Genomic DNA, 24,044 nt, shown 5'->3' on the forward strand with positions numbered 1-24,044 from the left:
TCTCCAGAGTCGGCCACCAATAGAAGCGGGAGATGAGTTGCACAGATTTCTTGATGCCCGCATGACCTGCGAGATGGGAGGAGTGACCCCATTTGAGGATTCCGAGGCGTTGGCGTGGAGAAACAAAGGTCTTTCCTGGAGGAGTCTGCCTGATGGAGGCAGGAGAAGTGGAGATCAGGCAGTCAGGTGGAATGATGTGTTGCGGAGGGAGATCAACTTCTGAGGCATCCGAGGAACGAGAGAGAGCATCGGCCCTAATGTTCTTATCGGCAGGACGAAAGTGAATCTCAAAATTAAATCGGGCAAAGAACAGAGACCACCGGGCCTGGCGAGGATTCAGCCGTTGGGCCGACTGGAGGTAGGAGAGGTTCTTGTGGTCGGTGTAGATAATAACAGGAAATCTTGATCCCTCCAGCAGATGCCTCCATTCCTCAAGTGCTAATTTAATGGCTAGAAGCTCTCGATCCCCGATGGAGTAGTTCCTCTCCGCTGGAGAGAAGGTCCTAGAGAAAAAACCACAAGTGACAGCATGCCCGGAAGGATTTTTTTGTAGAAGAACAGCTCCAGCTCCTACTGAGGAGGCATCAACCTCCAATAGGAAGGGTTTGGAAGGGTCAGGTCTGGAGAGCACGGGAGCCGAAGAAAAGGCAGACTTGAGTCGTTTAAAGGCGTCTTCTGCTTGAGGAGGCCAGGACTTGGGATCAGCATTTTTCTTGGTTAAAGCCACGATAGGAGCCACAATGGTAGAAAAATGTGGAATAAATTGCCTGTAATAATTGGCGAACCCCAAAAAGCGTTGGATAGCACGGAGTCCGGAGGGGCGTGGCCAATTTAAGACGGCAGAGAGTTTGTCTGGATCCATCTGTAGTCCCTGGCCAGAGACCAAATATCCTAGAAAAGGAAGAGATTGGCATTCAAACAGACATTTCTCAATTTTGGCATAGAGTTGGTTGTCACGAAGTCTCTGAAGAACCATACGGACATGCTGGCGGTGTTCTTCTAGATTGGCAGAAAAAATTAGGATATCGTCCAGATATACCACAACACAGGAGTATAACAGATCACGAAAAATTTCATTGACAAAGTCTTGGAAGACGGCAGGGGCATTGCACAGTCCAAAGGGCATGACCAGATACTCAAAGTGTCCATCTCTGGTGTTAAATGCCGTTTTCCACTCGTCCCCCTCTCTGATGCGGATGAGGTTATAGGCGCCTCTTAAGTCCAATTTAGTGAAGATGTGGGCACCTTGGAGGCGATCAAAGAGTTCAGAGATGAGGGGTAAGGGGTAGCGGTTCTTAACCGTGATTTTATTAAGACCGCGGTAGTCAATGCAAGGACGTAGGGAGCCATCTTTTTTGGACACAAAGAAAAATCCGGCTCCGGCAGGAGAGGAGGATTTACGGATAAAGCCCTTTTTTAGATTCTCCTGGACGTATTCGGACATGGCAAGAGTCTCTGGGGCAGAGAGAGGATAAATTCTGCCCCGGGGTGGAGTAGTACCCGGGAGGAGGTCGATAGGGCAATCATAAGGCCTGTGAGGAGGTAGAGTCTCAGCTTGTTTTTTGCAGAAAACATCCGCGAAGTCCATATAGGCCTTAGGGAGACCGGTTACTGGAGGAACCACAGAGTTACGGCAAGGGTTACTGGGAACCGGTTTTAGACAGTTCTTGGAACAAGAGGACCCCCAACTCTTGATCTCCCCAGTGGACCAATCCAGGGTTGGGGAATGAAGTTGAAGCCAGGGAAGTCCAAGGAGAATCTCCGAGGTGCAATTGGGGAGGACCAAAAGTTCAATCCTCTCATGATGAGATCCGATGCTCATAAGAAGGGGCTCCGTGCGGAAACGTATGGTACAGTCCAATCTTTCATTATTTACACAATTGATGTAGAGGGGTCTGGCGAGACTGGTCACTGGGATGTTGAACCTGTTGACGAGAGAGGCCAAAATAAAATTTCCTGCAGATCCAGAGTCCAAGAAGGCCACTGTAGAGAAGGAGAAGGCAGAGGCAGACATCCGCACAGGCACAGTAAGACGTGGAGAAGCAGAGTAGACATCAAGGACTGTCTCACCTTTGTGCGGAGTCAGCGTACGTCTTTCCAGGCGGGGAGGACGGATAGGACAATCCCTCAGGAAGTGTTCGGTACTAGCACAGTACAGGCAGAGGTTCTCCATACGGCGTCGTGTCCTCTCTTGAGGTGTCAGGCGAGACCGGTCGACCTGCATAGCCTCCACGGCGGGAGGCACAGGAACAGATTGCAGGGGACCAGAGGAGAGAGGAGCCGAGGAGACGAAACGCCTCGTGCGAACAGAGTCCATATCTTGGCGGAGTTCCTGACGCCTTTCAGAAAAACGCATGTCAATGCGAGTGGCTAGGTGAATAAGTTCATGTAGATTAGCAGGAATTTCTCGTGCGGCCAGAACATCTTTAATGTTGCTGGATAGGCCTTTTTTGAAGGTCGCGCAGAGGGCCTCATTATTCCAGGACAATTCTGAAGCAAGTGTACGGAATTGTACGGCATACTCGCCAACGGAAGAATTACCCTGGACCAGGTTCAACAGGGCAGTCTCAGCAGAAGAGGCTCGGGCAGGTTCCTCAAAGACACTTCGGATTTCCGAGAAGAAGGAGTGTACAGAGGCAGTGACGGGGTCATTGCGGTCCCAGAGCGGTGTGGCCCATGACAGGGCTTTTCCGGACAGAAGACTGACTACGAAAGCCACCTTAGACCTTTCAGTGGGAAACAGGTCCGACATCATCTCCAGATGCAGGGAACATTGGGAAAGAAAGCCACGGCAAAACTTAGAGTCCCCATCAAATTTATCCGGCAAGGATAAGCGTATCCCAGGGGCGGCCACTCGCTGCGGAGGAGGTGCAGGAGCTGGCGGAGGAGATGACTGCTGAAGCTGTGGTAGCAACTGTTGTAGCATAACGGTCAGTTGAGACAGCTGTTGGCCTTGTTGCGCTATCTGTTGTGACTGCTGGGCGACCACCGTGGTGAGGTCAGCGACAACTGGCAGAGGAACTTCAGCGGGATCCATGGCCGGATCTACTGTCACGATGCCGGCTGGCAGGTAGTGGACCCTCTGTGCCAGAGAGGGATTGGCGTGGACCGTGCTAGTGGACCGGTTCTAAGCCACTACTGGTTTTCACCAGAGCCCGCCGCAAAGCGGGATGGTCTTGCTGCGGCGGTAGTGACCAGGTCGTATCCACTAGCAACGGCTCACCTCTCTGGCTGCTGAAGATAGGCGCGGTACAAGGGAGTAGGCAGAAGCAAGGTCGGACGTAGCAGAAGGTCGGGGCAGGCAGCAAGGATCGTAGTCAGGGGCAACGGCAGAAGGTCTGGAAACACAGGCAAGGAACACACAAGGAACGCTTTCACTGGCACTAAGGCAACAAGATCCGGCAAGGGAGTGCAAGGGAAGTGAGGTAATATAGGGAAGTGCACAGGTGAAAACCCTAATTGGAACCACTGCGCCAATCAGCGGCGCAGTGGCCCTTTAAATCGCAGAGACCAGGCGCGCGCGCGCCCTAGGGAGCGGGGCCGCGCGCGCCGGGACAGAACAGACGGGGAGCGAGTCAGGTAGGGGAGCCGGGGTGCGCATCGCGAGCGGGCGCTACCCGCATCGCGAATCGCATCCCGGCTGGCAGCAGGATCGCAGCGCCCCGGGTCAGAGGACGTGACCGGAGCGCTGCAGCGGAGGGAGTGAAGCGAGCGCTCCGGGGAGGAGCGGGGACCCGGAGCGCTCGGCGTAACAAGAGGTTTTCTATGGGGATTTGTTCCTGCTCTAGACAGTTCCTGACATGGACAGAGGTGTCAGCAGAGGGCACTGTGGTCAGACAGAAAATAAATTAGAAAAGAAAAGAACTTCCTGTTGAGCATACAGCAGCTGATAAGTACTGGAAGGATTAAGATTTTTAAATAGAAGTAATTTACAAATCTGTCTAACATTCTGGAGCCAGTTGATTTAAAAAAAAATGGGATAAGCCATTACCCATGATAACCTGAGCTGCTCTAATTCTGCAGACACTTGATAGGCTTAGATACACTGATACAGCATCACACATGAAAGACTTAGATACAGTGGCTCAGTAGACATATCAAACATGGAAGGCTTAGGTTATTGTCACATGTATTTTGGTCCTACACGTGAACCCGGACTTGGAAACACTGGCTCAGAAAAGGAGGATAGGAGGAAAGTGCATAAAACAAAACTTTTAATAATCTCTAAAATTCACCAATACTGTGTGAACCCTGATACCATTAAAATATGCCAGCTATTGCTGGTCTTTACTGAACAATAACAAGTAAGTCAAAATATCAATAGTTTCCTCAACCCCAACGCGTTTCTGCCACTTTTGGTGGCTTCCTCAGGGGGAAATGGAATCACTGTATGCAATTTAACATATGGCAGATGAGGTATATCAAATAGGTGGAAAAGGTTACATTAGGTCAGTGAAACTTCTATGTATAGCCACCAAGGTATGCAATCGAAACCTGTAAAAATAAAGATGCTGCCAATAGTCCCACATTAAATATCCAGCACTGTAGATCAAAATTCCCAACAATGGGGTAACATTATCTGGAACAACGGGGCTCCTCCGGGCAGTATTGCCCGGTGTCCGGTGTGGGTTTGGAGAGCGGTAGCGCACCTGCTTTGGCAGGGAGCCAGTCCTGAAGACGCCACAAAAAGTGGCAGAAACGCGTTGGGGTTAAGGAAACGATTGATAATTTGACTTACGTATTATTGTCCGGTGAAGACCAGCAATAGCTGGCATATTTTAATGGTATCAGGGTTCACACAGTATTGGTGAATTTTAGAGATTATTAAAAGTTAGGTTTTATGCACTTTCCTCCTATCCTCCTTTTCTGTATTTAATTGCTGGGAAATTGTTATTGGTCTTCTGCAGACTCTAAATCTAAACACTGGTTCAGCACACTGCGCCCCTCACCCTGTAATCCACAAAATTCTCCAGATTGGTATCGAAGTGTTTCCTGTGAGCGTCGATGAGGATGGAGATCAGCTGCTCCTGCTCCTCGCTCAGGGATGCCGCTTCTGGCGCCCTTTGCGTCCTCTGGAGACGTTCCTGTCTCTTCTTCACCCTCAGCTCACGTCGCGCCGTCAAGGCGTCCTCCGACAGGATCACTGGAAGTCACAAACCGATATATAAATGACAAACACTGTGATCACAGCCCCGCCCCCTGTATGACATCACTGATATAATATAATGACATGTGATCACAGCCCCGCCCCCTGTATGACATCGCTGATACAATAGTAATATAATAACATGTGATCACAGCCCCACCCCCTGTATTACATCACTGATATAATATAATGACATGTGATCACAGCCCCGCCCCCTGTATGACATCACTGATATAATAGTAATTTAATGACATGTGATCACAGCCCCACCCCCTGTATGACATCACTGATATAATATGAAATGTGATCACAGCCCCGCCCCCTGTATAACATCGCTGATACAATATAATAGTAATATAATGACATGTGATCACAGCCCCGCCCCCTGTATGACATCACTGATATAATATAATAACAAGTGATCACAGCTCCGCCCCCTTTATGACATCACTGATATAATATAATAGTAATAGAATGACATGTGATCCCTGTATGACATCACTGATATAATATAATAGTAATATAATGACATGTGATCACAGCCCCGCCCTCTGTATGACATCACTGATATAATGGTAATATAATGACATGTGATCACAGCCCCGCCCCCTGTATGACATCACTGATAATATAATAGTAATATAATGACATGTGATCACAGCCCCGCCCCCTGTATGACATCACTGATATAATAGTAATATAATGACATGTGATCACAGCCCCTCCCTCTGTATGACATCACTGATATAATAGTAATATAATGACATGTGATCACAGCCCCGCCCCCTGTATGACATCACTGATAATATAATAGTAATATAATGACATGTGACCACAGCCCCGCCCCCTGTATGACATCACTGATATAATAGTAATATAATGACATGTGATCACAGCCCCGCCCCCTGTATGACATCACTGATATAATAGTAATATAATGACATGTGATCACAGCCCCGCCCCCTGTATGACATCACTGATATAATATAATAGTAATATAATGACATGTGACCACAGCCCCGCCCCCTGTATGACATCACTGATATAATAGTAATATAATGACATGTGATCACAGCCCCGCCCCCTGTATGACATCACTGATATAATAGTAATATAATGACATGTGATCACAGCCCCGCCCCCTGTATGACATCACTAATATAATAGTAATATAATGACATGTGATCACAGCCCCGCCCCCTGTATGACATCACTGATAATAATAGTAATATAATGACATGTGATCACAGCCCCGCCCCCTGTATGACATCACTGATATAATAGTAATATAATGACATGTGATCACAGCCCCGCCCCCTGTATGACATCACTGATATAATAGTAATATAATGACATGTGATCACAGCCCCGCCCACTGTATGACATCACTGATATAATATAATAGTAATATAATGACGTGTAATCACAGCCCCGCCCACTGTATGACATCACTGATATACTGTAAAGCAACATAATCACACATGAACTGTACAAAACAGTGCAACTTTACCCAAACACATTTATAATAAAGGCAAATGTCTGACAACCAATACTCCTATCCCACAGGGACACATAGTAGGACACTGCAAAGTGCAGATTAATTGTGATTATTAATTGCTATTAGTATTCACAATTGTTTTACATTATAGTTGTTAACTTTATTGCACTTTATTCTGATTATATAATTTCTATTTTTTCCATCCTATTTATATTCTATGATTTGTTTGATATCATCGTTGTTCCTTTCCTTATATTTCTTATTATATAACATACAGATAACTGTATAATCCTGCACTATAAGCGCTGTTATTATTCAGGCTGGGACATGTCCTGGGATAAATCTTCAGGTTAATATTTCGCACATTTCCGCACTGAGCTGGGATGTCACAGATTCTCCCCCTCCCCTCTACTAGGGGGCTTCGTCTTTGGCGCGGCTCTGCAATTAATGTTCTTGTGGATAATGTTTATTGAAGCAACATGAAAGGGTTCCAGAAAGTTAAAACAGATATGTAAATGACTTCTATTAAAAAATCGTAATACTTCCTGTACTTATCAGCTGCTGAAGTAGAGTTGTTCTTTTCTCCCTGACCACAGTGCTCTCCGCTGACACCTCTATCTGTCTCAGGAACTGTCCAAAGTAGGAGCAAATCCCCATAGCAAACCTCTCCTGCTCTGGATAATCCCTGAGACAGACAGAGGTGTCAGCAGAGAGCACTGTGGTCAGACAGAAAAAGAAAAACTCAACTTCAGCAGATAATAAGTACTGGAAGGATGAAGATTTTTTTTAAAATAGAAGTGATTTACAAATCTGTTGAACTTTCTGGAGCCAGTTGATATGAAAAAAAAAAAATGTTTTTCACTGTAATACCCCTTTTAGGCCAAGCACGGAGAGGACCTTGGCCAGCACCACTCTCTCTGAAACTCTTCTCCATGAGAAAGTGGTGCACAGGTAACAAACAGGAAGGGTCCAGCCACATGGGGTCCCATAGCATACACATGGGCATTCTCTATGGCAGTTTTTCCTGACCAGGGTGCCTCCAGCTGTTGCAAAACTACAACTCCCAGCATGCCCGGACAGCCTTTGGCTGTCCGGGCATGCTGGGAGTTGTAGTTTTGCAACAGCTGGTGGCACCCTGGTTGGGAAACACTGCTCTATGGTATGTACACCCTAAACTCGGGAACCAACCTGAGGGTCCTATTGGCCTGTCGGGGTTAACACTTGCCAGGTTCTGGTGGCATCAGTTGAGATTGCCCCTGGATTTTGGGATTTGGGGCCCACTTTAGTCTTTGAATCAGAAAAGGGTCTGGGAGTTTAGATGGACCCATGCTTATTGGCCTGCACGCAAAGTTGGGGAGTGAAGTGCGCTGCTGCCTGCTTCACCCAGTGATAATTAATGATCAGGGATCAGCACTGAGACCCCGATTGATCTAAACTTTGACAGGTCTGTGTTTATTTAAATGACAGTAACATTTTAGAATGCAAGCGGAATGATGTAAAGTCTCCTCTATAGGGAGGGGGATATCCATCGGGCCTGGAGAACTTACTGTCCTTCCTCATCCCCACCTCCAGACATTTCTGCAGGCGGCAGGCCTGGCACCTTCTCCGCTTGGCTTTGTTGACGGGGCAGGAGCGGGTGAACGGGCAGGTGAAGGTCAGACCTTTAGTGATAGACCGCCTGAGGGAGACAGGGAGAAACATACATAAGAATATAATAAAAGATAAATATAATACCATATAGTGGAGCATTATCTACTGTAATCTAATTCACCACACAATAATAGAATGTAATATAAACATACCGTACTATAATACAACATACTGTAATATCATATACTATTATATAAACAGATCATACTATAATACAACAGATTGTAATATAATCACTGTAATATAAACATATCGTACTATAATACAATATACTGTAATATAAAATACTATAATACAACAGATTGTAATATAATCTACTGTAATATAAACATACCGTACTATAATACAACATGCTGTAATATCATATACTATTATATAAACAGATCATACTATAATACTACAGATTGTAATATAATCACTGTAATATAAACATACCGTACTATAATACAACATACTGTACTATAATACAATATACTGTAATATAAAATACTATAATACAACAGATTGTAATATAATCTACTATAATATAAACATACCGTACTATAATACAACATACTGTAATATAATCTACTATAATATAAACATACCGTACTATAATACAATATACTGTAATATAAAATACTATAATACAACAGATTGTAATATAATCTACTATAATATAAACATACCGTACTATAATACAACATACTGTAATATCATATACTATTATATAAAGAGATCATACTATAATACTACAGATTGTAATATACCGTAATCTACTGTAATATAAACATACCGTACTATAATACAACAGATTGTAATATAAAATACTATAACATAAACATACCGTACTATAATACAACATACATAAAAATATAATAAAATAAAAAGATAAATATAATACCATATACTGGCAGCCATAAATTATTTCACCAAGACCTAGAGTTCTGCTGCAACCTTCTTATTGTTTATTATAATAATATAAAACAGTATATCATACAGTGATATAATATAGGACACTATGATTCAGTAATATAATATAGGACACTATGATAAAGTAATATATGATATAGTATAGGACACTGTGATACAATATATCATACAGTAATATAATATAGGACACTATGATACAGTATATAATACAGTAATATAATATAATATAGGACACTATGATACAATATACCATACAGTAATATAATATAGGACACTATGATACAGTAATATAATATAGGACACTATGATACAATATACCATACAGTAATATAATATAGGACACTATGATACAGTAATATAATATAGGACACTATGATACAATATACCATACAGTAATATAATATAATAAAGCACACCATGATACAGTAATATAATATAATATAGGACACTATGATACAGTAATATAATATGATATAGGACACTATAATACAGTAATATAATATAATATAGGACACTATGATACAATATACCATACAGTAATATAATATAATAAAGCACACCATGATACAGTAATATAATATAATATAGGACACTATGATACAGTAATATAATATGATATAGGACACTATAATACAGTAATATAATATAATATAGGACACTATGATACAATATACCATACAGTAATATAATATAGGACACTATGATACAGTAATATAATATAATATAGGACACTATGATACAATATACCATACAGTAATATAATATAGTACACTATGATACAGTAATATAATATAGTACACTATGATACAGTAATATAATATAGTACACTATGATACAATATACCATACAGTAATATAATATAGTACACTATGATACAGTAATATAATATAGGACACTATGATACAGTAATATAATATAGGACACTATGATACAGTAATATAATATAGTACACTATGATACAATATACCATACAGTAATATAATATAATATAGGACACTATGATACAGTAATATAATATAATATAGGACACTATGATACAGTAATATAATATAGGACACTATGATACAATATACCATACAGTAATATAATATAATATAGGACACTATGATACAGTAATATAATATAGGACACTATGATACAGTAATATAATATAGGACACTATGATACAGTAATATAATATAGGACACTATGATACAGTAATATAATATAGGACACTATGATACAATATACCATACAGTAATATAATATAATATAGTACACTATGATACAATATACCATACAGTAATATAATATAATATAGGACACTATGATACAGTAATATAATATAGTACACTATGATACAGTAATATAATATAGTACACTATGATACAATATACCATACAGTAATATAATATAATATAGTACACTATGATACAGTATATCATACAGTAATATAGGACACTATGATACAATATACCATACAGTAATATAATATAATATAGGACACTATGATACAGTAATATAATATAGTACACTATGATACAGTAATATAATATAGGACACTATGATACAGTAATATAATATAGGACACTATGATACAGTAATATAATATAGTACACTATGATACAATATACCATACAGTAATATAATATAATATAGGACACTATGATACAGTAATATAATATAGGACACTATAATACAATATACCATACAGTAATATAATATAATATAGTACACTATGATACAGTAATATAATATAGTACACTATGATACAGTAATATAATATAGGACACTATGATACAATATACCATACAGTAATATAATATAATATAGGACACTATGATACAGTAATATAATATAGGACACTATAATACAATATACCATACAGTAATATAATATAATATAGGACACTATGATACAGTAATATAATATAGGACACTATGATACAGTAATATAATATAGTACACTATGATACAGTAATATAATATAGTACACTATGATACAATATACCATACAGTAATATAATATAATATAGGACACTATGATACAGTAATATAATATAGTACACTATGATACAGTAATATAATATAGGACACTATGATACAGTAATATAATATAGTACACTATGATACAGTAATATAATATAGTACACTATGATACAGTAATATAATATGATATAGGACACTATGATACAGTAATATAATATAGTACACTATGATACAGTAATATAATATAGTACACTATGATACAATATACCATACAGTAATATAATATAATATAGTACACTATGATACAGTAATATAATATAGTACACTATGATACAGTAATATAATATAGTACACTATGATACAGTAATATAATATAGTACACTATGATACAATATACCATACAGTAATATAATATAATATAGTACACTATGATACAGTAATATAATATAGTACACTATGATACAGTAATATAATATAGTACACTATGATACAGTAATATAATATAGTACACTATGATACAATATACCATACAGTAATATAATATAATAAAGCACACCATGATACAGTAATATAATATAATATAGGACACTATGATACAGTAATATAATATGATATAGGACACTATGATACAGTAATATAATATAATAAAGGACTCTATGATACAATATACCATACAGTAATATAATATAATATAGTACACTATGATACAGTAATATAATATAGTACACTATGATACAGTAATATAATATAGTACACTATGATACAGTAATATAATATAGTACACTATGATACAGTAATATAATATAGTACACTATGATACAATATACCATACAGTAATATAATATAATAAAGCACACCATGATACAGTAATATAATATAATATAGTACACTATGATACAGTAATATAATATAATAAAGGACTCTATGATACAATATACCATACAGTAATATAATATAGGACACTATGATACAGTAATATAATATAAGTGTCCTGAATGGTGAATCAGTTTGAATTAACAGGTTAATCTTATATTGTGTTACCAAAAAGTGGCCATTCAGCTTTCTCAGAAACAGATATGAGGAAACAACTAAACGACATTCATCTGCGCTGACTGAAGGAGGTTTATTTGGTGCGGATTTAGATAGTAAATTCCTCGTATAACGCTTTTACCTGAAGAATCCCTTACAGCCCTCGCAGGTGAGGACATGGAAGTGATAGCCATTGGCCTTATCCCCGCACACAGAGCACAGTCTCTCCTCATTGTCTTCGCTCTCTCCGCTCTTCAGGCTCAGTGTGGACGCCCCCAGAGATCCACAGCTGCTGTTACTGTCCTCCTCAAACCCTGGGAACATGGCGGAGCTCCAGCCTGCCGGGATAATGGCGGGATCTAGGTCTTGTCTATTCATCTGAAAAATGGGAGAAAAGAAGGATCACATTATTACTACTGACAACAGCCCCTATATCACAGCACCGCCCCCTGTATGACATCACTGATATAATATAATAGTAATATGACATGTGATCACAGCCCCGCCCCCTGTATGACATCACTGATATAATATAATAGTAATATAATGACATGTGATCACAGCCCCGCCCCCTGTATGACATCACTGATATAATATAATAGTAATATAATGACATGTGATCATAGCCCCGCCCCCTGTATGACATCACTGATATAATATAATAGTAATATAATGACATGTGATCACAGCCCCGCCCCCTGTATGACATCACTGATATAATATAATAGTAATATAATGACATGTGATCACAGCCCCGCCCCCTGTATGACATCACTGATATAAAATAATAGTAATATAATGACATGTGATCACAGCCCTGCCCCCTGTATGACATCACTGATATAATAGTAATGTAATGACATGTGATCACAGCCCCGCCCCCTGTATGACATCACTGATATAATATAATAGTAATGTAATGACATGTGATGACAGCCCCGCCCCCTGTATGACATCAATGATACAATAGTAATATAATGACATGTGATCACAGCCCCGCCCCCTGTATGACATCACTGATATAATATAATAGTAATGTAATGACATGTGCTCACAGCCCCGCCCCTTGTATGACATCACTGATATAATATAATAGTAATATAATGACATGTGATCACAGCCCCGCCCCCTGTATGACATCACTGATATAATATAATAGTAATATATTGACATGTGATCACAGCCCCGCCCCCTGTATGACATCACTGATATAATATAATAGTAATGTAATGACATGTGATCACAGCCCCGCCCCCTGTATAACATCACTGATATAATATAATAGTAATGTAATGACATGTGATCACAGCCCCGCCCCCTGTATGACATCACTGATATAATGTAATAGTAATATAATGACATGTGATCACAGCCCCACCCCCTGTATGACATCACTGATATAATAGTAATATAATGACATGTGATCACAGCCCCGCCCCCTGTATGACATCACTGATATAATATAATAGTAATATAATGACATGGGATCACAGCCCCGCCCCCTGTATGACATCACTGATATAATATAATAGTAATATAATGACATGTGATCACAGCCCCACCCCCTGTATGACATCACTGATATAATATAATAGCAATATAATGACATGTGATCACAGCCCCACCCCCTGTATGACATCACTGATATAAAATAGTAATATAATGACATGTGATCACAGCCCCACCCCCTGTATGACATCACTGATATAATATAATAGTAATATAATGACATGTGATCACAGCCCCACCCCCTGTATGACATCACTGATATAATATAATAGTTATATAATGACATGTGATCACAGCCCCGGCCCCTATATGAAATCACTGATATAATATAATAGTAATATAATGACATGTGATCACAGCCCCGCCCCCTGTATGACATCACTGATATAACATGCTAGTATTATGACATGTGATCACAGCCCCGCCCCCTGTATGACACCACTGATGTAATATAATAGTAATATAATAACATGTGATCACAGCCCCGCCCCCTGTATGACATCACTGATATAATATAATAGTAATATAATGACATGTGATCACAGCCCCGCCTCCTGTATGACATCACTGATATAATATAATAGTAATATAATGACATGGAATCACAGCCCCGCCCCCTGTATGACATCACTGATATAATATAATAGTAATATAATGACATGTGATCACAGCCCCACCCCCTGTATGACATCACTGATATAATATAATAGTAATGTAATGACATGTGATCACAGCCCCGCCCCCTGTATGAAATCACTGATATAATATAATAGTAATATAATGACATGTGATCACAGCCCCGCCCCCTGTATGACATCACTGATATACTATAATAGTAATATAATGACATGTGATCACAGCCCCACCCCCTGTATGACATCACTGATATACTATAATAGTAATATAATGACATGTGATCACAGCCCCACCCCCTGTATGACATCACTGATATACTATAATAGTAATATAATGACATGCGATCACAGCCCCTCCCCCTGTATGACATCACTGATATAACATGCTAGTATTATGACATGTGATCACAGCCCCGCCCCCTGTATGACATCACTGATATACTATAATAGTAATATAATGACATGTGATCACAGCCCCACCCCCTGTATGACATCACTGATATAATATAATAGTAATATAATGACATGTGATCACAGCCCCACCCCCTGTATGACATCACTGATATAATATAATAGTTATATAATGACATGTGATCACAGCCCCGGCCCCTATATGAAATCACTGATATAATATAATAGTAATATAATGACATGTGATCACAGCCCCGCCCCCTGTATGACATCACTGATATAACATGCTAGTATTATGACATGTGATCACAGCCCCGCCCCCTGTATGACACCACTGATGTAATATAATAGTAATATAATAACATGTGATCACAGCCCCGCCCCCTGTATGACATCACTGATATAATATAATAGTAATATAATGACATGTGATCACAGCCCCGCCTCCTGTATGACATCACTGATATAATATAATAGTAATATAATGACATGGAATCACAGCCCCGCCCCCTGTATGACATCACTGATATAATATAATAGTAATATAATGACATGTGATCACAGCCCCACCCCCTGTATGACATCACTGATATAATATAATAGTAATGTAATGACATGTGATCACAGCCCCGCCCCCTGTATGAAATCACTGATATAATATAATAGTAATATAATGACATGTGATCACAGCCCCACCCCCTGTATGACATCACTGATATACTATAATAGTAATATAATGACATGCGATCACAGCCCCACCCCCTGTATGACATCACTGATATAACATGCTAGTATTATGACATGTGATCACAGCCCCGCCCCCTGTATGACATCACTGATATACTATAATAGTAATATAATGACATGTGATCACAGCCCCGCCCCCTGTATGACATCACTGATATAATATAATAGTAATATAATGACATGTGATCACAGCCCCGCCCCCTGTATGAAATCATTGATATAATATAATAGTAATATAATGACATGTGATCACAGCTCCGCCCCCTGTATGACATCACTGATATAATAGTAATATAATGACATGTGATCACAGCCCCGCCCCCTGTATGACATCACTGATAATAATAGTAATATAATGACATGGAATCACAGCCCCGCCCCCTGTATGACATCACTGATATAATAGTAATATAATGACATGTGATCACAGCCCCGCCCCCTGTATGACATGGGTGTAGACTATGGTCGGCCTTGTGCGGCTCTACATATATATGACACGACCTGGATAAACATTTTGCGCGGTCTCCTGTATTTACATTATGCAGTGACCTTTCACCTGAACCTTTAGTGCAGTCATATCACATATTATATACTGCCATACCCATAGACGGCAATGTCTGCGGAGCGGAGATCTACCATAACACTGAACCAGTTTACGGCTGTTAAAGGGGAACTCCGCCCCAAGACATCTCATCTCTATCTAAAGGATAGGATGTCTGATCGTAGGGGTCCCCCTGCTGGGGACCCCCGTGATCTCTGCTGTGGCACCCCAGAAATCTGTTGCACGGAGCGAACTTCACTCCGTGCCGGATGACTGGTGATACGGGGCAGAGGCTCGTGATGTGACGGACACGCCCTCTTATCCAAACCATGTGTGTGTGTCCAGTCCTGCCCGCTCCTGTAATGTGTGTCCAGTCCTGCCCGCTCCTGTAATGTGTGTCCAGTCCTGCCCGCTCCTGTAATGTGTGTCCAGTCCTGCCCGCTCCTGTAATGTGTGTCCAGTCCTGCCCGCTCCTGTAATGTGTGTCCAGTCCTGCCCGCTCCTGTAATGTGTGTCCAGTCCTGCCCGCTCCTGTAATGTGTACAGTCCTGCCCGCTCCTGTAATGTGTGTCCAGTCCTGCCCGCTCCTGTAATGTGTGTCCAGTCCTGCCCGCTCCTGTAATGTGTGTCCAGTCCTGCCCGCTCCTGTAATGTGTGTCCAGTCCTGCCCGCTCCTGTAATGTGTGTCCAGTCCTGCCCGCTCCTGTAATGTGTGTCCAGTCCTGCCCGCTCCTGTAATGTGTCCAGTCCTGCCCGCTCCTGTAATGTGTGTCCAGTCCTGCCCGCTCCTGTAATGTGTGTCCAGTCCTGCCCGCTCCTGTAATGTGTCCAGTCCTGCCCGCTCCTGTAATGTGTGTCCAGTCCTGCTCGCTCCTGTAATGTGTGTCCAGTCCTGCCCGCTCCTGTAATGTGTGTCCAGTCCTGCCCGCTCCTGTAATGTGTGTCCAGTCCTGCCCGCTCCTGTAATGTGTGTCCAGTCCTGCCCGCTCCTGTAATGTGTCCAGTCCTGCCCGCTCCTGTAATGTGTGTCCAGTCCTGCCCGCTCCTGTAATGTGTGTCCAGTCCTGCCCGCTCCTGTAATGTGTGTCCAGTCCTGCCCGCTCCTGTAATGTGTGTCCAGTCCTGCCCGCTCCTGTAATGTGTCCAGTCCTGCCCGCTCCTGTAATGTGTGTCCAGTCCTGCCCGCTCCTGTAATGTGTGTCCAGTCCTGCCCGCTCCTGTAATGTGTCCAGTCCTGCCCGCTCCTGTAATGTGTGTCCAGTCCTGCCCGCTCCTGTAATGTGTGTCCAGTCCTGCCCGCTCCTGTAATGTGTGTCCAGTCCTGCCCGCTCCTGTAATGTGTGTCCAGTCCTGCCCGCTCCTGTAATGTGTGTCCAGTCCTGCCCGCTCCTGTAATGTGTCCAGTCCTGCCCGCTCCTGTAATGTGTGTCCAGTCCTGCCCGCTCCTGTAATGTGTGTCCAGTCCTGCCCGCTCCTGTAATGTGTGTCCAGTCCTGCCCGCTCCTGTAATGTGTGTCCAGTCCTGCCCGCTCCTGTAATGTGTCCAGTCCTGCCCGCTCCTGTAATGTGTGTCCAGTCCTGCCCGCTCCTGTAATGTGTGTCCAGTCCTGCCCGCTCCTGTAATGTGTCCAGTCCTGCCCGCTCCTGTAATGTGTGTCCAGTCCTGCCCGCTCCTGTAATGTGTGTCCAGTCCTGCCCGCTCCTGTAATGTGTGTCCAGTCCTGCCCGCTCCTGTAATGTGTCCAGTCCTGCCCGCTCCTGTAATGTGTCCAGTCCTGCCCGCTCCTGTAATGTGTGTCCAGTCCTGCCCGCTCCTGTAATGTGTCCAGTCCTGCCCGCTCCTGTAATGTGTGTCCAGTCCTGCCCGCTCCTGTAATGTGTGTCCAGTCCTGCCCGCTCCTGTAATGTGTGTCCAGTCCTGCCCGCTCCTGTAATGTGTGTCCAGTCCTGCCCGCTCCTGTAATTTGTGTCCAGTCCTACCCGCTCCTGTAATGTGTCCAGTCCTGCCCGCTCCTGTAATGTGTCCAGTCCTGCCCGCTCCTGTAATGTGTGTCCAGTCCTGCCCGCTCCTGTAATGTGTGTCCAGTCCTGCCCGCTCCTGTAATGTGTCCAGTCCTGCCCGCTCCTGTAATGTGTGTCCAGTCCTGCCCGCTCCTGTAATGTGTGTCCAGTCCTGCCCGCTCCTGTAATGTGTGTCCAGTCCTGCCCGCTCCTGTAATGTGTGTCCAGTCCTGCCCGCTCCTGTAATTTGTGTCCAGTCCTACCAGCTCCTGTAATGTGTCCAGTCCTGCCCGCTCCTGTAATGTGTGTCCAGTCCTGCCCGCTCCTGTAATGTGTGTCCAGTCCTGCTCGCTCCTGTAATGTGTGTCCAGTCCTGCCCGCTCCTGTAATGTGTGTCCAGTCCTGCCCGCTCCTGTAATGTGTGTCCAGTCCTGCCCGCTCCTGTAATGTGTGTCCAGTCCTGCCCGCTCCTGTAATGTGTCCAGTCCTGCCCGCTCCTGTAATGTGTGTCCAGTCCTGCCCGCTCCTGTAATGTGTGTCCAGTCCTGCCCGCTCCTGTAATGTGTGTCCAGTCCTGCCCGCTCCTGTAATGTGTGTCCAGTCCTGCCCGCTCCTGTAATGTGTCCAGTCCTGCCCGCTCCTGTAATGTGTGTCCAGTCCTGCCCGCTCCTGTAATGTGTGTCCAGTCCTGCCCGCTCCTGTAATGTGTCCAGTCCTGCCCGCTCCTGTAATGTGTGTCCAGTCCTGCCCGCTCCTGTAATGTGTGTCCAGTCCTGCCCGCTCCTGTAATGTGTGTCCAGTCCTGCCCGCTCCTGTAATGTGTGTCCAGTCCTGCCCGCTCCTGTAATGTGTGTCCAGTCCTGCCCGCTCCTGTAATGTGTGTCCAGTCCTGCCCGCTCCTGTAATGTTTCCAGTCCTGCCCGCTCCTGTAATGTGTGTCCAGTCCTGCCCGCTCCTGTAATGTGTGTCCAGTCCTGCCCGCTCCTGTAATGTGTGTCCAGTCCTGCCCGCTCCTGTAATGTGTGTCCAGTCCTGCCCGCTCCTGTAATGTGTCCAGTCCTGCCCGCTCCTGTAATGTGTGTCCAGTCCTGCCCGCTCCTGTAATGTGTGTCCAGTCCTGCCCGCTCCTGTAATGTGTCCAGTCCTGCCCGCTCCTGTAATGTGTGTCCAGTCCTGCCCGCTCCTGTAATGTGTGTCCAGTCCTGCCCGCTCCTGTAATGTGTGTCCAGTCCTGCCCGCTCCTGTAATGTGTCCAGTCCTGCCCGCTCCTGTAATGTGTCCAGTCCTGCCCGCTCCTGTAATGTGTGTCCAGTCCTGCCCGCTCCTGTAATGTGTCCAGTCCTGCCCGCTCCTGTAATGTGTGTCCAGTCCTGCCCGCTCCTGTAATGTGTGTCCAGTCCTGCCCGCTCCTGTAATGTGTGTCCAGTCCTGCCCGCTCCTGTAATGTGTGTCCAGTCCTGCCCGCTCCTGTAATTTGTGTCCAGTCCTACCTGCTCCTGTAATGTGTCCAGTCCTGCCCGCTCCTGTAATGTGTGTCCAGTCCTGCCCGCTCCTGTAATGTGTCCAGTCCTGCCCGCTCCTGTAATGTGTGTCCAGTCCTGCCCGCTCCTGTAATGTGTGTCCAGTCCTGCCCGCTCCTGTAATGTGTCCAGTCCTGCCCGCTCCTGTAATGTGTCCAGTCCTGCCCGCTCCTGTAATGTGTCCAGTCCTGCCCGCTCCTGTAATGTGTGTCCAGTCCTGCCCGCTCCTGTAATGTGTCCAGTCCTGCCCGCTCCTGTAATGTGTGTCCAGTCCTGCCCGCTCCTGTAATGTGTGTCCAGTCCTGCCCGCTCCTGTAATGTGTCCAGTCCTGCCCGCTCCTATAATGTGTCCAGTCCTGCCCGCTCCTGTACTGTGTGTCCAGTCCTGCCCGCTCCTGTAATGTGTCCAGTCCTGCCCGCTCCTGTAATGTGTGTCCAGTCCTGCCCGCTCCTGTAATGTGTCCAGTCCTGCCCGCTCCTGTAATGTGTGTCCAGTCCTGCCCGCTCCTGTAATGTGTGTCCAGTCCTGCCCGCTCCTGTAATGTGTCCAGTCCTGCCCGCTCCTATAATGTGTCCAGTCCTGCCCGCTCCTGTACTGTGTGTCCAGTCCTGCCCGCTCCTGTAATGTGTCCAGTCCTGACCGCTCCTGTAATGTGTGTCCAGTCCTGCCCGCTCCTGTAATGTGTGTCCAGTCCTGCCCGCTCCTGTAATGTGTCCAGTCCTGTCCGCTCCTGTAATGTGTGTCCAGTCCTGCCCGCTCCTGTAATGTGTGTCCAGTCCTGCCCGCTCCTGTAATGTGTGTCCAGTCCTGCCCGCTCCTGTAATGTGTCCAGTCCTGCCCGCTCCTGTAATGTGTGTCCAGTCCTGCCCGCTCCTGTAATGTGTGTCCAGTCCTGCCCGCTCCTGTAATGTGTCCAGTCCTGTCCGCTCCTGTAATGTGTGTCCAGTCCTGCCCGCTCCTGTAATGTGTGTCCAGTCCTGCCCGCTCCTGTAATGTGTCCAGTCCTGCCCGCTCCTGTAATGTGTGTCCAGTCCTGCCCGCTCCTGTAATGTGTCCAGTCCTGCCCGCTCCTGTAATGTGTGTCCATTCCTGCCCGCTCCTGTAATGTGTCCAGTCCTGCCCGCTCCTGTAATGTGTCCAGTCCTGCCCGCTCCTGTAATGTGTCCAGTCCTGCCCGCTCCTGTAATGTGTGTCCAGTCCTGCCCGCTCCTGTAATGTGTGTCCAGTCCTGCCCGCTCCTGTAATGTGTGTCCAGTCCTGCCCGTTCCTGTAATGTGTGTCCAGTCCTGCCCGCTCCTGTAATGTGTCCAGTCCTGCCCGCTCCTGTAATGTGTCCAGTCCTGCCCGCTCCTGTAATGTGTGTAGAGTCCTACCCGCTCCTGCAATGTGTGTCCAGTCCTGCCCGCTCCTGTAATGTGTGTCCAGTCCTGCCCGCTCCTGTAATGTGTGTCCAGTCCTGCCCGCTCTTGCATACACTGAGTCCATGGCATAAAGCGGGCATGTATATTATCCAGGATACACAGTGGGATATGCTGAGGCGCATGGTTTACAGTCAGAGCGGCACCACCACCTCCCCCGTCATGTCTGTACATCCGCATGATGGAGCCAGTCAGGAGGGAGCAGTGCCCGATATCTGCCATCTATATGGAATATCCTCTGATCTCACAGACAAGGACGGCGCTGTAGACACAACCGAACCCTAGATGAAGGAACAGCAGAGCCGTCTGTGTCGTGTCTGAAGGAAGGAGTGCCGCAGCCTAACCTGCTGACCTCCATAACATTAGATGTATAAGACATTTCTACTGGAGACCTAAAAACACACCGGAAAATCCACCCCCATGTAGTCGCAGGTATGTGGCGTTGTGGCGCGGTTGTCACGGTCTGCTGGCTTGTACAATACAGGTCACACCTCCATATTGTCCCCGTCAGCCTGTGACCCGTGTGTGAATACCGCAAAACCAGATCCCCCACATTCACTGCCAAAATCTCCAAAACCTTCGTGCACAGTTTTATACATTACACAAAACACATACACAATACATAACAATACACATACACAAAACACATACACAACACATAACAATACACATACACAATACATAATACACAATACATAACAATACACATACACAATACATAATACACAATACATAACAATACACATACACAATACATAACAATACACAATACATAGCAATGCACAATACATAACAATACACAATACATAACAATACACAATACATAGCAATACATAATACACACCCTCATAACAATACACATACACAATACATAACAATACACATACACAAAACACATACACAACACATAACAATACACATACACAACACACATACACAACACATAACAATACATAATACATAATACACAACACATAACAATACACATACACAATACATAACATTACATAACATTACATAACAATACACACACACAATACATAATACACAATACATAACAATACACATACACAATACATAACAATACACATACACAATACATAACACACAATACATAACAATACATAATACACAACACATAACAATACACATACACAATACATAACAATACACATACACAACACATAACAATACATAATACACAATACATAACAATACATAATACACACCCTCATAACAATACACATACACAATACACATACACAAAACACATACACAATACATAACAATACACATACACAAAACACATACACAATACATAACAATACATAATACACAACACACATACACAATACATAACAATACATAATACACAATACATAACAATGCAAATACACAAAACACATACACAATACATAACAATACATAATACACAACACATAACAATACATAACAATACATAATACACAACACATAACAATACACATACACACCCTCATAACAATAAACATACACAAAACACATACACAACACATAACAATACACATACACAATACATAACAATACACATACACAAAACACAACAATACACAAAACACAACAATACACACACACAATACATAACAATACATAACAATACACACACAACACATAACAATACACATACACAATACATAACAATACACATACACAACACATAACAATACACACACACACACAATACATAACAATACACATATAATGTGGTGTATCTAGTCAGAGGGGAGAAGGTTCGCTCCTTCCTTGCCCTTCTGGATGGGTCTGTGTCTTGGAGCAGAGTTTTGTGGTTCACACATGACATCTCTGCCAGACCTGCACCCTGCAGTTGGACACCGCAGCCACCATTTCTATTTCCTAATATCACCCACCAGGAGCAACCAGTGAAGATTTCATTAGAGAAACATTTCAGGACTGTGTCACCTCTACCTATATTGTACAAGAGTAAACTATTCTGTGTATGTTCTCCTGCCTCCTGGTACAAGGACTACTGTGAACCAGACACCGCGTCACTGACAACCGACCATGAAGTTCTTTATTTCTGCTAAATCACGAGGGCGCCATCATCACTCATAGTACCTCATCTCGGAGATCGTCCTCAACCTGGGGTAAAGTCAGCTGATTGGACAAGACACAGCCCTGTCTATATAAGGTCTCACAGGGGGAAAGAACTGCCTGTAGACCTCAGACACAGCCCTGTCTATATAAGGTCTCACTGAGGAAAGAACTGCCTGTAGAGCTCAGACACAGCCCTGTCTATATAAGGTCTCACAGGGGGAAAGAACTGCCTGTAGAGCTCAGACACAGCCCTGTCTATATAAGGTCTCACAGGAGAAAAGAACTGCCTGTAGAGCTCAGACACAGCCCTGTCTATATAAGGTCTCACTGAGGAAAGAACTGCCTGTAGAGATCAGACACAGCCCTGTCTATATAAGGTCTCACAGGAGGAAAGAACTGCATGTAGAGCTCAGACACAGCCCTATCTATATAAGGTCTCACAGGAGGAAAGAACTGCATGTAGAGCTCAGACACAGCCCTGTCTATATAAGGTCTCACAAGAGGAAAGAACTGCCTGTAGAGATCAGACACAGCCCTGTCTATATAAGGTCTCACAGGGGGAAAGAACTGCCTGTAGAGATCAGACACAGCCCTGTCTATATAAGGTCTCACAGGGGGAAAGAACTGCCTGTAGAGATCAGACACAGCCCTGTCTATATAAGGTCTCACAGGGGAAAAGAACTGCCTGTAGAGATCAGACACAGCCCTGTCTATATAAGGTCTCACAGGGGGAAAGAACTGCCTGTAGAGCTCAGACACAGCCCTGTCTATATAAGGTCTCACAGGGGGAAAGAACTGCCTGTAGAGATCAGATACAGCCCTGTCTATATAAGGTCTCACAGGGGGAAAGAACTGCCTGTAGAGATCAGACACAGCCCTGTCTATATAAGGTCTCACAGGGGAAAAGAACTGCCTGTAGAGATCAGACACAGCCCTGTCTATATAAGGTCTCACAGGGGGAAAGA

General features: G+C 43.6%; 1 protein-coding gene across 5 annotated transcripts in view; it reads right to left on the reverse strand.

Annotated features, from left to right (window-relative positions):
* Positions 1–24,044, reverse strand: part of LOC130295257 (nuclear receptor subfamily 1 group I member 3-like) — a 45,598-nt gene that overhangs the window by 17,074 nt on the left and 4,480 nt on the right. For all 5 annotated transcript variants that reach the window (XM_056545827.1, XM_056545825.1, XM_056545826.1 and 2 more), the window contains exons 2-4: positions 12,345–12,580; positions 8,192–8,322; positions 4,950–5,143 (exon numbers count right to left, since the gene is read on the reverse strand). In XM_056545827.1, the coding sequence (XP_056401802.1) occupies positions 4,950–5,143; positions 8,192–8,322; positions 12,345–12,580 (561 nt within the window). The remainder of the gene's footprint in view (positions 1–4,949; positions 5,144–8,191; positions 8,323–12,344; positions 12,581–24,044) is intronic.

This window comes from Hyla sarda, chromosome 11 (genome assembly GCF_029499605.1).
Source record: "Hyla sarda isolate aHylSar1 chromosome 11, aHylSar1.hap1, whole genome shotgun sequence".
NCBI classification, from domain to species: Eukaryota; Metazoa; Chordata; class Amphibia; order Anura; family Hylidae; genus Hyla; species Hyla sarda.